Source organism: Pristiophorus japonicus, chromosome 27 (genome assembly GCF_044704955.1).
Source record: "Pristiophorus japonicus isolate sPriJap1 chromosome 27, sPriJap1.hap1, whole genome shotgun sequence".
NCBI lineage: Eukaryota > Metazoa > Chordata > Chondrichthyes > Pristiophoridae > Pristiophorus > Pristiophorus japonicus.
Genome location: NC_092003.1, coordinates 8,461,647 through 8,477,661, shown reverse-complemented (window position 1 = coordinate 8,477,661; position 16,015 = coordinate 8,461,647). Strand labels below are relative to the sequence as shown.

At 54.3% G+C, this 16,015-nt stretch overlaps 2 protein-coding genes across 2 annotated transcripts in view; one reads left to right on the top strand and one right to left on the bottom strand.

The window, feature by feature from the left end:
- The first annotated feature begins 1,488 nt into the window (after positions 1-1,488).
- Positions 1,489-13,249, top strand: LOC139239297 (tetratricopeptide repeat protein 9C-like). The gene is made up of 4 exons (XM_070867970.1): positions 1,489-1,566; positions 4,769-5,024; positions 11,917-12,099; positions 12,825-13,249. The coding sequence occupies exons 1-4, from the start codon at positions 1,555-1,557 to the stop codon at positions 12,920-12,922; spliced, it is 549 nt and encodes a 182-aa protein (XP_070724071.1). The 5' UTR covers positions 1,489-1,554; the 3' UTR covers positions 12,923-13,249.
- A 115-nt stretch (positions 13,250-13,364) lies between these two features.
- The window catches only part of LOC139239343 (dapper homolog 2-like), a 25,770-nt gene continuing 23,119 nt past the window's right edge, over positions 13,365-16,015 (bottom strand). The window contains exon 4 of the mRNA XM_070868018.1: positions 13,365-13,468. Within this exon, the coding sequence (XP_070724119.1) occupies positions 13,365-13,468 (104 nt within the window). The remainder of the gene's footprint in view (positions 13,469-16,015) is intronic.

Here is a 16,015-nt window from a genome sequence, read left to right as displayed (position 1 = left end):
TTCACTCAGACGGTGGTGAATCTTTGGAATTCTCTGGCCAAGAGAGCTGTGGAGGCTCAGTCGTTGAGTATATTCAAGGCTGAGATCGATAGATTTTTGGATTTTAAGGGATATGGAGACAGTGCAGGAATGTGGAGTTGAGGTAGATCAGCCATGATCTTATTGAATGGCTCAAGGAGCCGAATGGCCTACTCCTGCTCCTATTTCTTATGTTCTTATACAGATGGGGTGCATTTACGTGCAGTCAGTATTTATCCCTCAACCAACATCCCGGTCATTATCACATTGCTGTTTGTGGGAGCTTGCTGTGCGCAAATTGGCTGCCACATTTCCCACAATTCAAAAGTAATTCATTGCCTGTAAAACGCACTTAAAAAGTACTTGGATATGCACTTGAAGTGCCGTAAGCTACAGGGCTACGGACCGAGAGCTGGAAAGTGGGAATAGGCTGGATGACTCTTTGTCGGCCGGCACAGACATGATGGGCCGAAATGGCTTCCTTCCGTGCTGTAAATTTCTGTGATTCTAACTGAGGCTTCAAGGGCGACGTACAAACAGCTCCAATGAAGGCCAGTGGCTCAGTGGGCAGCACACTTGCCTCTGACTCAGAGGGTTGTGGGTTCAAGTTCCACTCCAGGGTCTTGAACACATGAAACTAGGCTGACAATCCCAGTGCAGTACTGAGGGAGCGCCGCACTGTCGGAGGGGCAGTACTGAGGGAGCGCCGCACTGTCGGAGGGGCAGTACTGAGGGAGCGCCGCACTGTCGGAGGGGCAGTACTGAGGGAGTGCCGCACTGTCGGAGGGGCAGTACTGAGGGAGTGCCGCACTGTCAGAGGGGCGGTACTGAGAGAGCACCGCACTTTCGGAGGGGCGGTACTGAGGGAGCACCACACTGTCGGAGGGGCAGTACTGAGGGAGCGCCGCACTGTCGGAGGGGCCGTCTTTCAGATGAGACGTTAAACTGAGGCCCCGTCTGCTCTCTCAGGTGGATGTAAAGGGGCCAATATTTATCCCTCAACCAACATCACTAAATCAGATGATCTGGGTCATTATCACATTGCTGTGTGTGGGATCTTGCTGTGCGCAAATTGGCGTTTCCCACATTACAACAGTGACTGCAGTCCAAAAATTGGCTGTAAAACGCTTTGGGACGTCCTGAGGTGTGAAAGGCGCCATATAAATTTAATCAATCTATTGAATTATTCCCATTCCTGACCTGTTTAATTATTGAATTGAGCAAAAGATGAATTTTGGGGTCCCAGATTGAGGGGAAAGGCAAATAATTTGTCTTTCTACAAGAGGGAAAACACACATTATTCAAAGCAATTGTCTCTGTCTGCCTGTGTAGTGGGCCCTGATCACATGACAAGGGGCAGAGCCCAGACTGGTGCTGGTCACATGACAAGGGGGGGGAAAGGAATGGCAGATCCCAGGCTGGCTTCAGCCCTGGGCAGGGCTCCTGATGTTCACTTCCGGGTCAGGGTGCAGGGTGAGGTCACAGGCAGTTTGCACGGTTGCCGGGGCAGGAAGTTGCCGGGTTACTGCCAGAGCCATGGCAACGCAGGTGAGAGGGAGCCGGGGGGGGGCACGGAGCAGGTGGGAGAGGAGAGCAGGGCGGATGTAAAAGATCCCGGGGCCACTATTGGAAGAAGAGCAGGGGGAGTTCTCCCCGGTGTCCTGGGGCCAATATTTATCCCTCAACCAACATCACTAAAACAGATGATCTGGGTCATTATCACATCGCTGTGTGTGGGAGCTTGCTGTGCGCAAATTGGCTGCTGCGTTTCCCACATTACAACAGTGAGCACACTCCAAAATGTGCCTCATTGTGGCTCAGTGCGTATCTCTCGCTCGCTTCTGAGTCCGAAGGTTGTGGTTTCGAGCCCCACTCCAGAGACTTGAACACATAAATCCAGGCCGACACTCGCAGTGCAGTACTGAGGGAGTGCCGCACTGCGCTGTCGGAGGGGCAGTACTGAGGGAGCGCCGCACTGCGCTGTCGGAGGGGCTGTACTGAGGGAGTGCCGCACTGCGCTGTCGGAGGGGCGGTACTGAGGGAGTGCCGCACTGCGCTGTCGGAGGGGCGGTACTGAGGGAGTGCCGCACTGCGCTGTCGGAGGGGCGGTACTGAGGGAGTGCCGTACTGCGCTGTCGGAGGGGCAGTACTGAGGGAGTGCCGTACTGCGCTGTCGGAGGGGCAGTACTGAGGGAGTGCCGCACTGTCAGAGGGGCAGTACTGAGGGAGCGCCGCACTGTCGGAGGGGCAGTACTGAGGGAGTGCCGCACTGTCGGAGGGGCAGTACTGAGGGAGTGCCGTACTGCGCTGTCAGAGGGGCAGTACTGAGGGAGTGCCGCACTGTCAGAGGGGCAGTACTGAGGGAGTGCCGCACTGTCGGAGGGGCAGTACTGAGGGAGCGCCGCACTGTCGGAGGGGCAGTACTGAGGGAGTGCCGTACTGCGCTGTCAGAGGGGCAGTACTGAGGGAGTGCCGCACTGTCAGAGGGGCAGTACTGAGGGAGCACCGCACTGTCGGAGAGGCAGTACTGAGGGAGCGCCGCACTGTCGGAGGGGCAGTACTGAGGGAGCCCCGCACTGTCGGAGAGGCAGTACTGAGGGAGCGCCGCACTGTCGGAGGGGCAGTACTGAGGGAGCGCCGCACTGTCGGAGGGGCAGTACTGAGGGAGCGCCGCACTGTTGGAGGGGCAGTACTGAGGGAGCGCCGCACTGTCGGAGGGGCAGTACTGAGGGAGCGCCGCACTGTCGGAGGGGGCAGTACTGAGGGAGCGCCGCACTGTCGGAGGGGCAGTACTGAGGGAGCGCCGCACTGTCGGAGGGGCAGTACTGAGGGAGCCCCGCACTGTCGGAGGTGCCGTCTTTTGGATGAGACGTTAAACAGAGGCCCCGTCTGCCCTCTCGGGTGGATGTAAAAGATCCCATGGCACTATTTCGATGAAGAGCAGGGGGAGTTCTCCCCGGTGTCCTGGGGCCAATATTTATCCCTCAACCAACATCGCTAAAACAGATTATCCGACCATTATCACATTGCTGTTTGTGGGAGCTTGCTGTGCGCAAATTGGCTGCCGCGTTTCCCACATTACAACAGCGACTGCACTCCAAAACTGTACTTCATTGGGCTGTAAAGCGCTTTGGGACATCCGGTGGCCGTGAACGGCGCTATATAAATGCAAGATGGAGTAGCACCGAGTGTAACCACGCTGTTCCATCTTATGACCCCTAGTTCTGGTCTCAACTACAAGTGGCACATATTCTCTACGTCTACCTGATCGAACCCCCTTCATAAATTTTAAGGCCTCTATCAGGTCAGGCCTGCGCCTTCTCTTTACTTGCGAACGTTTTATGAGCCCTCCATTGCAGACCCGAGCTGTGTCACTTGCTGCCTCTGCTCCGACCGCTATTCTCGACCTGCGTATTAAGGGGGGGGGGGGGGGGGGGGGGAGGGGGAGGTTACTGACAGCCTCGGTTGTCCCTCCATTTGTGGGGATGAGGGGAGTCAGCCAGGGTCCCCCCTCCCGAGCACGATCGAGAGCCTCCAGCTGGAAAGGTGAGGACAACTGTGATACCACCCATGGTCGAATAACCACAACTACAGCTTGCATTTATACAGCGCCTTCAATGTAGGAAAACATCCCACGGCGTTTAACAGGAGCATTATCAAACAAAGCTTGACACCGAACCGCATCAGGAGATAGTAGGACAGGGCCAAAAGATAGGTTTTAAACTTAAAGCTTTTAAAGAAGGAGAGAGAGGCGGAGAAGTTTAGGGAGCTTGGGGCCCAGGCAACAGAAGGCACGGCCGCTAATGGCGGAGTGATTATAATCAGGGATGCTCAAGAGGGCAGAATTAGAGGAGCGCAGAGATATTGGGGGGTTGTGGGGCTGGAGAAGATTACAGAGATAGGGAGGGGCGAGGGCCATGGAGGGATTTGAAAACAAGGATGAAAATCTGAAAATCGAGGCGTTGCCAGACCCGGAGCCAATGTAGGTCAGCGAGCACAGGGGGTGATGGGTGAGCGGGACTCGGTGCGGGTTAGGACACGGGTCCGCGAGCACAGGGGGTAATGGGTGAGTGGGACTCGGTGCGAGTTAGGACACGGGGGGCAGCGAGCACACGGGTTGATGGGTGAGCGGGACTCGGTGCGAGTTAGGACACGGGGGCAGCGAGCACACGGGTTGATGGGTGAGCGGGACTCGGTGCGAGTTAGGACACGGGGGCAGCGAGCACAGGGGGTGGTGGGTGAGCGGGACTCGGTGCGAGTTAGGACACGGGGGCAGTGAGCACAGGGAGTGATGGGTGAGCGGGACTTGGTGCGAGTTAGGACACGGGACAGCGAGCACAGGGGGCGATGGGTGAGCGGGACTCGGTGCGAGTTAGGACACGGGACAGCGAGCACAGGGGGGTGATGGGTGAGCGGGACTCGGTGTGAGTTAGGACACGGGGGCAGCCGAGTTTTGGATCACCTCCAGTTTACGTCTGGTAGAATGTGGGAGGCCGGCCAGGAGTGCATTGGAATAGTCAAGTGTGGAGGTAACAGAGGTACGGATGAGGGCTTCAGCAGCGGATGAGCTGAGGCAGGAGGCGGAGACGGGCGAGGTTGGGAATAGGCCTCGCCACCTCAATAATGCCCACTGGGGTCTCAGTGGTCACTGGGACTCCGTACCCCAGCAAGGAGTGGGGAGGGGAGTTAAATTTGGCGGGAATATTTCTGAGATCCCCACGCTAACTCTTTTCACCCCCCCCTTGTCTAGAATCGGCGCGAGGACCAGTTCGAGACTCGAATTCAACAAGCCATTCAATACAAGGTGGAGGGCAACCAGCACTTCAAGCAGAAGAAGGTGCGCGAGGCCATTAGCAGGTACCACTGGGCGCTCATGCATCTGAGGGGCCTGGACCCCGAGGAGCCCACCCCCCTGGAGGCGTTTGGCGTCGAGAAGGTCAAGCTGAGCACCGAGCAGACGGAGTTACTCCACACCACCACGTGCGACTGTTACAACAACCTAGCGGGTACTGAGCGACTGGCTGCTGTTTCCTCTCCTCCGTCCCGTCGGTAGAATCGCAGATCGGTTTACATCAGAAATAGGAGCAGGAGTCGGCCATAGGGCCCCTCGAGCCTGCTCCGCCATTCAATACGATCATGGCCGATACGATCATGGACTCGGCTCCACTTCCCCGCCCGTTCCCCTTATTCCCTTATCGTTTAAGAAATTGTCTATCTCTGTCTTAAATGTATTCAATGTCCCGGCCTCCACAGCTCCCTGAAGCAGCGAATTCCACAGATTTACAACCCTCCGAGAGAAGAAATTCCTCCTCATCTCAGTTTTAAATGGGCGGCCCCTTATTCTAAGATCATGCCCCCTAGTTCTAGTCTTCCCCCATCAGTGGAAACATTCTCTCTGCATCCACCTTGTCGAGCCCCCCTCATAATCTTATACGTCTCGATAAGATCACCTCTCATTCTTCTGAATTCCAATGTGTAGAGGCCCAACCTCCTCAACCTTTCCTCATAAGCCAACCCCCCTCATCCCCTGGAATCAACCGAGTGAACCTTCTCTGAACTGCCTCCAAAGCAAGTATATCCTTTCGTAAATATGGAAACCAAAACTGCACGCAGCATTGCATCGATACTATTCGCCTCAACCCCTCCCTGTGGCAGCGAGTTCCACATTCTCACCCCTCTCTGGGGTAAAGAAGTTTCTCCTGAATTCCCCATTGGATTTCTGGGTGACGATCTTATATCGATGGCCTCTAGTTATGCTCTTCCCCACAAGTGGGAACATTCTCTCTGTGCACACAAAGGGCGGTAGAAGTTTGGAACTGTCTTCCGCAAAAAGCAGATAATGCTCGATCAGTTCTGGTCTCCTTATCTAAGGAAGGATATACTTGCCTTGGAGGCGGTACAACGAAGGTTCACCAGACTGATTCTTGGGATGAGAGGGTTGTCCAATGAGGAGAGATTGTGTAGAATGGGCTGCTACTCTCTGGAGTTTAGAAGAATGGGAGTGATCTCGTTGAAACGTGTAAGATTCTGAGAGGGGATTGACAGGGTAGGATGCAGGGGGGGTGTTTCCCCCCCGGGCTGGGGGGGTCTAGAACCAGGGGGTCACACAGTCTCAGGATAAGGGGTCGGCCATTTAGGACTGAGATGAGGAGGAATTTCTTCACTCAGAGGGGGGTGAATCTTTGGAATTCTCTGCCCCAGAGGGCTGTGGAGGCCCAGTCGTTGGGTGTATTCAAGGCTGGGATCGATAGATTTTTGGATATTAGGGGAATCAAGGGATCGGGCGGGAAAGTGGAGTTGAGTTCGAAGGTCAGCCGTGATCTCACTGAATGGTGGAGCAGGCTCGAGGGGCCGAATGGCCTCCTCCTCCTGCTATGTTCACAACCTCAAATTACAAAATTCCGAAATCAGATGCAAGGTGCTCACTGTGCTGACTGGAATTTATCCACCCTCAGATAACCAATTTGACGGCTTGTCTCTGTAAAACACTGGTTAGGCCCCAGCCAGAGAACTGTGCCCAGTCCTGGGCACCGCACTTTAGTAAGGACGTCACGGCCTTGGAGAGGGTGCAGAGGAGATTTAGTAGAACGGTCCCGGGGATGGTCGATTTTAGTGACGTGGAGAGACTGGCAAAGCTGGGGTGGTTCTCCCAAGAGCAGAGACGATTAAGAGGAGATTTGATTGAGGGTTTCAAAATCCTTAAGCGTTTTGAGCGAGTAAATAAGAAGCTGTTCCCGCTTCCAAAGGGATTTGAGGGGAAATGTCTTCGCCCAGAGGGTGGTGGGGTTCTGGGGCGGAACTCACTGCCTGAAAGGGTGGTAGAGGCAGAAACCCTTTAAAAAGTACTTGGATGTGCGCTTATAGCCGACAGGGCTACGGACCCAGAGCGGGAAAGTGGGATTAGGACTGGGTAGCTCTTGGTCGGCCGGCGCGGACACGGTGGGCCGAGATGGCTTCCTTCCGTGCCGTGAATTTCTGTGATTCTATGAGGGTCGGTAACCAGACGGACAGAGATTTAAGATCAGTGGCAAAAGAACCAGAAGGGGAGATGAGAGTTTAATTTACGCAGCGAGTTGTTGTGATCGGGAACGCGCTGCCTGAAAGGGCGGTGGGAGCAGATTCAATGGTAACTTTCAAACCGGGAATTGGATAACTATTTGAAGGGAAAAGATTTGCGGGGGGGGGCAGGGAGTGGGACTAATCGGATCGCTAGTTCAAAGAGCAGGCACAGGCACGATGGGCCGAATGGCTGTATCAATCCACCATTCTGTGAATTAGTAAACATCTTGCAGCCGCTGTGTTAGAGGTTTTTCCCCCCCCCCCCCCGCCCCCCAAAGACTTTGATTATTTTGCTGAGCGAGCAGAAAAAACAGCAAAATACTGTGGAGGCAGCCACTCCCCACGCGCGAGTTTAGGCGGACTGCTCAACCGTGGGGGGAGCGCAGCAGAGCCGAGCCCCGTCCACCATCCAAACACGCTCGTAAAAATCAAAGAAAGAAAGGGTTTGCGGTTACACTGCATCTTTCGCAGCCACCGGACGTCCCAAAGCGCTTTGCGGCCAGTGAAGTATTCCTGAAGTGTAGTCGCTGTTGTAATGTAGGAAGTTACCAGCAGGAGGCAGTCAGGAGCAGGAACCCGCTATTTCTTCACTTCCCCCGTCCCTAGCCTAGGGGGCGCTGAGGCCCAGGGAAGGAACCCGGGCCGTTTGCAAACTTATTCATCGTCGTCATAGGCAGTCCCTCGAAATCCTTCCACTCCAAAAGTGAGTTCTCAGGTGGCTGAACAGTCCAATACGGGAACCACAGTCCCTGTCACAGGTGGGACAGACAGTGGTTGAGGGAAGGGGAGGGTGGGACTGGTTTGCCGCACGCTCCTTCCGCTGCCTGCGCTTGGTTTCTGCACGCTCTCGGCGACGAGACTCGAGGTGCTCAGCGCCCTCCCGGATGCACTTCCTCCACTTAGGGCGGACTGGTCTTTGGACCAGGGACTCCCAGGTGTCGGTGGGGGATGTTGCACTTTATCAGGGAGGCTTTGAGGGTGGTCCCTGAAATGTTTCCTCTGCCCACCTGGGGCTCGCTTGCCGTGTCGGAGTTCCGAGTAGATCGCTTGCTTTGGGAGTCTCGTGTCGGGGACATGCGGACAATGTGGCCCTGCCCAGCGGAGCTGGTCGAGTGTGGTCAGTGCTTCGATGCTGGGGATGTTGGCCTGGTCGAGGACGCTGATGTTGGTGCGTCTGTCCTCCCGGGGGATTTGCAGGATCTTGCGGAGGCAGTGCTGATGGTACTTCTCCAGTGTTTTGAGGTGTCCACTGTACATGGTCCACGTCTCTGAGCCATACAGGAGGGCGGGTATCACTACAGCCCTGTAGACCATGAGCTTGGTGGTGGATTTGAGAGCCTGATCTTCAAACACTCTTTTCCTCAGGTGGCCGAAGGCTGCACTGGCGCACTGGAGGCGGTGTTGGATCTCGTCCTCCCGAGGTATGGGAAATGGTCCACGTTGTCCAAGGCCTCGTGGGGAATTTTGATAACTGTGGGGTGGGGTGGGGGCAGTGCTGTGTGGCAGGGGGCAGGTTGGTAGAGGACCTTTGTCTCACGGATGTCCCGACCTCTGGGTTCTCGCTGTTGTAATGCAGGAAGTTACCAGCAGGGGGCAGTCAGGAGCAGGAACCCGCTATTTCTGCACTCCCCTGTCCCTAACCCTAGGGGGCGCTGAGGCCCAGGGAAGGAATCCGGGCCATTTGCAAACTTATTCGCGATGTAGATGATGGGATCGAGAGCCACACATCCAAATTTACCGATGACACAAAGATAGGCGGCATTGTAGGCAGTGTAGCTGAAAGCATAAAATTACAAAGGGGTATCAATAGATTAGGTGAATGGAAAAAATTGATGGATTTGAATGTGAGGTCATCCGTTTTGGTACTAAACAGGATAGAACAAGGATGCAAACCTAACAACAGTGGAGGTCCTAAAAGACTTGGTCCAGGTTTTGGCTCCTTCTTTAAGGAGGGATCATCATCATAGGCGTTCCCTCGAAACGAGGATGGCTTGCTTCCACACCGAAAAAGGTGTTTCAATGAAGGACCTAATATTCCGGATCCCGAACTACATCCTGAAGGGTGGAAGATGCCTGTGGGTGGATTTTTTTAACGTGGGTTGGCCGTTGCACACCAGCCACCACACGGGCTTGACAGAGCGAGGTCTTGGTCCAGTGGCAAGGGGGTTAACCAGGACGACTGGAGACCTGCTCTGCTGCACGGACCTAGTGCGCACACAGGACGCTAAGAGGCTGCAGGGTGACTTGGACAGGTTAGGTGAGTGGGCAAATGCAGGACAGATGCAGTATAATGTGGATAAATGTGAGGTTATCCACTTTGGTGGCAAAAACACGAAGGCAGACTATCATCTGAATGGCGGCAGATTAGGAAAAGGGGAGGTGCAACGAGACCTGGGTGTCATGGTACATCAGTCATTGAAAGTGGGCATGCAGGTACAGCAGGCGGTGAAGAAGGCAAATGGTATGTTGACCTTCATAGCTAGGGGATTTGAGTATAGGAGCAGGGAGATCTTACTACAGTTGTACAGGGCCTTGGTGAGGCCTCACCTGGAATATTGTGTTCAGTTTTGGTCTCCTAATCTGAGGAAGGACGTTATTGCTACTGAGGGAGTGCAGCGAAGGTTCACCAGACTGATTCCCAGGATGGCAGGACTGACATATGAGGAGAGACTGGATCGACTGGGCCTGTATTCACTGAAATTTAGAAGAATGAGAGGGGATCTCATAGAAACATATAAAATTCTGACGGGACTGGACAGGTTAGATGCAGGAAGAATGTTCCCGATGTTGGGGAAGTCCAGAACCAGGGGACACAGTCTGGGACTGAGATGAGGAGAAACTTCTTCACTCAGAGAGTTGTTAACCTGTGGGAATTCCCTACCGCAGAGAGTTGTTGAGGCCAGTTCATTGGATATATTCAAGAGGGAGTTAGATGTGGCCCTTACGACTAAAGGGGTCAAGGGGTATGGAAAGAAAGCAGGAAAGGGGGTACTGAGGGAATGATCAGCCATGATCTTATTGAATGGTGGTGCAGGCTCGAAGGGCCGAATGGCCTACTCCTGCACCTATTTTCTATGTTTCTATATCGCAGTGTGGGCTGGGCCTGTGCTGCCTCTGGGCCCTCGCCTCTTCTGGGCCCCGAACTCACGCCTCTCCCGTGCCCCGATCACTTCCCTCTACGAACTCTCGCCGCTCCTTCGCCCCGACCTGAGATGAGGAGAAATTTCTTCTCTCAGAGGGTTGTAAATCTGTGGAATTCATTGCCTTGGAGAGCTGTGGAAGCCGGGACATTGAATATCTTTAAGACAGAGACAGACAGTTTCTTAATCGATAAGGGAATAAGGGGTTATAGGGAGCCATGATCTTATTGAATGGCGGAGCAGGCTCGAGGGGCCATATGGCCTACTCCTGCTCCTATTTCTTAAGTTCTTATGACCTCGCCGCTCCTGCTGTACCTGCCTGCCCTGCAGTCAGCCGTCGCCCTCCTGCAGCAGCACGCGCTGCTCCCTGCCATGGTATACCGCCGTACGCTGCTCCCTCCAATGGCCCCGGCCTGCTGATGGTCTTGCAGGAAGGATACACTTGCACTGGAGGCAGTTCAGAGAAGGTTCACTCGGTTGATTCCTGAGATGAAGGGGGTTGTCGTATGAAGAAAGGTTGAGCAGGTTGGGCCTCTACTCATGAGACTGAGAGGTGATCTTATTGAAACGAATAAGATTCTGAGGGGGCTGGACAGGGTAGATGCAGAGAGGAGGTTTCACTTCGTGGGGGAAATCTAGAACTGCGGGGGCATCGTTTCAGGATAAGGGGGTCGCCCATTTAAAACGGAGATGAGGAGAAATTTCTTCTGGTAAATCTGTGTAATTCTCTGCCCCAGAGAGCTGTGGAGGCTGGGTCATTGAATATATTTAAGGCGGAGAGAGACAGATTTTTGAGCGATAAGGGAGTCAAGGGAGCGGGCGGGGAAGTGGAGCTGAGTCCATGATCAGATCAGCCATGATCGTGTTGAATGGCGGAGCAGGCTCGAGGGGTCGAATGGCCGACTCCTGCTCCGATCTCTTATGTTCTTGTGTTCTAGGTGAAAAGATCATTAAAATGTCCTGACCAGGTACAGAAAATAATCAAAGGCTCGATATAAATGCTGGTCTTTATATCGAGAGGACTAGAATACAAGGGGGTAGAAGTTATGCTGCAGCTGTACAAAGCCCTGGTTAGCCCACACCTGGAGCAGTACTGAGCACCACACCTTAGGGAGGGTAAATTGGCCTTGGAGGGAGTGCAGCGTAGGTTTACCAGAATGTTACCCGCACTCCAGGGGTTCAGTTACGAGGAGAGATTACACAAGCTCGGGTCTTATTTCCTAGAATTTAGAAGGTTAAGAGGTGATCTGATTGAAGTTTGCAAGATATAAAGGGTGACAGATAAGGGTAGATACAGAGAAACTATATCCGCTGGTTGGGAAGTCCAGGACTAGGGGGGCAGAGTGTAAACATTAAGAACCCGGCCTTCCAGGAGTGAAGTTGTGAAACATTTCTACACACAGAGGGTGGCAGAGATTTGGAACTCTCTTCCGCAAACGGCAATCGATGCTGGGTCAATTAATTTTAAGTCGGTGGTTGATGGATATTTGTTAAGCAAAGGGATTAAGGGATATAGGCCAAAGGCGGGGAGATGGAGTTAGGTTGCATATCAGCCGTGATCTCATCGAGTGGCGGAACGGGCTGGAGGGGCTGACTGGCCTCCTCTTGTTTCTATGTCCCAACGTATGGCTCAATGGTGTCTCAGTTGCAGAGTATGGGCAGAGGCGGTTTGATGGCTGGCTGTCTTTCTCCCCTCCAGCCTGCCTCCTCCTGTCCGAAAAGGTGAATTACGAGCGTGTCAGGGACTACTGCATGAAGGTGTTGGACCGACAAGCTGACAACAGCAAGGCTCTGTACCGAGCTGGAGTGGCTCTCTACAACATCGGAGACTATGACCGAGCTCGACACTATCTCACAGCGGCTGCCAAGATCTGCCCGAACGGTAAGGGTCCTTATTGGCCAAGGGAGGCCATTTGGCCCATCTCGGTCCCTTCCATCCGATTTAATCAGTGTCAGCCGTGTCAGTACTGTCGGAGGGGCACTACTGAGGGAGTGCCGCACTGTCGGAGGGGCAGTACTGAGGGAGCACCGCACTGTCGGAGGGGCGGTACTGAGGGAGCGCCGCACTGTCGGAGGGGCGGTACTGAGGGAGCGCCGCACTGTCGGAGGGGCGGTACTGAGGGAGCGCCGCACTGTCGGAGGGGCAGTACTGAGGGAGCGCCGCACTGTCGGAGGGGCGGTACTGAGGGAGCGCCGCAGTGTCGGAGGGGCAGTACTGAGGGAGCGCCGCACTGTCGGAGGGGCGGTACTGAGGGAGCGCCGCAGTGTCGGAGGGGCAGTACTGAGGGAGCGCCGCACTGTCGGAGGGGCAGTACTGAGGGAGCGCCGCACTGTCGGAGGGGCGGTACTGAGGGAGCACCGCACTGTCGGAGGGGCGGCACTGAAGGAGCGCCACACTGTCGGAGGGGCTCCCTCAGTACTGTTCCTCCGACAGTGCAGCACTCCCTCAGCACTGGCACCGGGACTGTCCCTGGAGTGGGTCTCGAACCCACAACCCTCTGACTCGGAGGCGAGAGTGATGCCCCCTGAGGGCGGTACAGCGCTGTCAAAAATAAAATGAAATGATCACCCAGAGCTGACCCCTTTACCCGCTTTCCCCTCCCACAGATGCCAATGTCAAGCGGTATATCCAGGAGACGGAGCTACGACTCAGCCGGTACTATGAGAAGGAGAAGATGATGTACAGGGGCATGTTTGGCCAGTGACTGGCGGGGGAGGGGGGGGGTTAGGGGAAGGCGGACCACCCATCGGGGGCTGGCGGGTCCTCCCCCGCTCTCCGACACGGCCCACGCCTTCCCGTCTGCCACCGTTGGGACCTTCCCGCCATTGTTACCGCCATGGGGCCGCATTTCACGTTTTTGTTCGAAGTTAAACTCGGTGACGCTCCCTTAGTCCCAGCTTTGTAAGGGAGCGTCTGCAAATCCTCACCCAGTGCCACGCGTGTTTGTGTGTGTGTGTGTGTGTGTGTGTGAAGTTATTTAATCCAGGCGCGATTATTTTTATTTAAACTTTAAAGCGTGAAGAAGCGTTAAGAGATGGTGCGTGTTTTTATTTTTAAGGGAGGTCCCTCCTCCCGCAAACTAATGGTCGTTGGGTCTCTCGCTGTCTGCCACAAACACCGCTTATCCCCACACACCAATATTCCCGCTAGTCGTCTTTCGCACTGCACGCTGCCTTCAACAGGCCGTTCCAAATTCCACACGCCCGCGGTTTTTCTGCTTTAACGGCCGGCTCACCGGCTGCACGGGGCGCTTTAGAGTGCCGCGGGGTTTATAAGAACATTAGACATAGATAGCAGGAGTAGGCCATACGGCCCCTCGAGCCTGCTCCACCATTTAATACGATCAATAGGACTGTTGGCCCCCGAATTGGTCACTTTGGCAGAAAAAATATCAAAGAGCAAGTTATTATTTAAATGGAGAGAGATTGCAAAGTGCCGCAGTACAGCGGGACCTGGGGGTACTTGTGCATGAAACACCAAAGGATAGTATGCAGGTACAACAAGTGATCAGGAAGGCCAATGGTATCTTGGCCTTTATTGCAAAGGGGATGGAGTATAAAAGCAGGGAAGTCTTGCTACAGTTACACAGGGTATTGGTGAGGCCACACCCGGAGTACTGCGTGCAGTTTTGGTTTCCATATTTACGAAAGGATATACTTGCTTTGGAGGCAGTTCAGAGAAGGTTCACTGGGTTGATCCCGGGGGATGAGGGGGTTGACTTATGAGGAAAGGTTGAGGAGGTTGGGCCTCTACTCATTGGAATTCAGGTGATCTTATCGAAACGTATAAGATTATGAGGGGGCTTGACAAGGTGGATGCAGAGAGGATGTTTCCACTGATGGGGGAGACTAGAACTAGGGGGTACGATCTTAGAATAAGGGGCCGCCCATTTAAAACTGAGATGAGGAGAAATTTCTTCTCTCAGAGGGTTGTAAATCTGTGGAATTCGCTGCCTCAGAGAACTGTGGAAGCCGGGACATTGAATATATTTAAGGCAGAAATAGACAGTTTAACAGATAAGGGGATAAGGGGTTATGGGGAGCGGGCGGGGAAGTGGAGCTGAGTCCATGATCGGATCAGCCATGATCATATTAAATGGCGGAGCAGGCTCGAGGGGCCGTATGGCCTACTCCTGCTCCTATTTCTTATGTAACCTTATATCGGAGACAGTGCATGATGTCTGGGTGAGCTGCACAGCTGAACTCAGTCCTTTTCCTGTCCTGACCCCCGGATGGGGCTACATGCTCAGTCACGTTCCATGCAGGGCAGTGACCGCCAGCAGGGGGCTGCCCCCCTGCATTTATACAGCGCCTTTAACGTAGTAAACTGTTACAGGAGCGATTATCAAACGGAATCTGACACCGAGAACATAAGGATACATTTAGGGACAGTTGACCAAAAGCTGGGTTAAAGAGGTCGGTTTTAAGGAGCGTCGTGAAGGAGGAAAGAGAGGCGGAGAGGTTTAGGGAGGGCGTTCCAGAGCTTGGGGCCCAGGCAGCTGAAGGCACGGCCACCGATGGTGGAGCGATTATAATCAGGGATGCTCAAGAGGGCAGAATTAGAGGAGCGCAGAGATCTCGGCGGGGGGTTATGTGGCTGGAGGAGATTATAGAGATAGGGAGGGGCGAGGGCCATGGAGGAATGTGAACACAAGGATGGGAATTTCGAAATCGAGGCGTTGCTTAACCGGGAACCAATGTAGGTCAGCGAGCACAGTGGGTGATGGGTGAGCGGGACTCGGTGCGAGTTAGGACTCGGGGCAGCGAGCACAGGCGGTGATGGGTGAGCGGGACTGGGTGCGAGTTAGGACACGGGCAGTGAGCACAGGGGGTGATGGGTGAGCGGGACTCGGTGCGAGTTAGGACACGGGGCAGTGAGCACAGGGGGTGATGGGTGAGCGGGACTCGGTGCGAGTTAGGACACGGGGCAGTGAGCACAGGGGGTGATGGGTGAGCGGGACTCGGTGCGAGTTAGGACACGGGGTCAGCGAGCACAGGGGGTGATGGGTGAGCGGGACTCGGTGCGAGTTAGGACACGGGGGCAGCGAGCACAGGGGGTGATGGTGACTATCTTATATTGATGGCCTCTAGTTATGCCCTTCCCCACAAGTGGAAACACTCTCTCTGTATGCACTCTATCAAAACCTTTCATCATTTTAAAGACTACTATTAGGTCACCCCTCAGCCTTCTCTTTTCAAGAGGAAAGAGAACCTGCCTGTTCATCCTTTCCCGATATTCCTGGGTTGTTCTTAGAGCAGAGAAGGCTAAGGGGAGACTTAATAAAGGTGTTCAAAATTACAGCAGAGTTAATGTGTCGAAAATGGTTCTGCTGGCTGGAGGGCCAGTAACCAGGGGACACAGATGTAAGACTATTGACAAAAAAAGCCTGGGGTGGAATTAGAATTGTTTTTTGGGTCACGCAGCAAGTTGTGATCTGGAACGCGCTGCCTGAAAGCAGGTGGAAGCAGATTCAATAGTAACTTTCACAAGGGGATTGGGTAAATGCTTGAAGGAGAATGATTTTCAGGGCAGTGGGAGTAGACGGAGTGGGATACATCGGATGGCTCTTTCACAGTCCCGGACCAAGCACAATCGGCCGACCGGCCTCAGTCAGTGCTGCCCGATCCCATTGGCTCGATTATCAATACGTAGCAACCAATCCGTCGCTGCCGTTCCTCGCCGCACGCCTGCCATGGTTGAATATCTCCGGCCTGCCGCACCCGGCGAAGTATGTTGCAGAGATGGCCATCATTGTCTACTCTTTCCCCGCCCCCCCAAACCCCCCCTACCCCTCCAC

Bases quoted from the DNA above. Each gene is read 5' to 3' on its own strand.
- LOC139239297 (XM_070867970.1), top strand. The intron at 5,025-11,916 runs GTACTGAGCGAC...TCTCCCCTCCAG, and splicing joins CTGTTACAACAACCTAGCGG to CCTGCCTCCTCCTGTCCGAA. The intron at 12,100-12,824 runs GTAAGGGTCCTT...CCCCTCCCACAG, and splicing joins TGCCAAGATCTGCCCGAACG to ATGCCAATGTCAAGCGGTAT.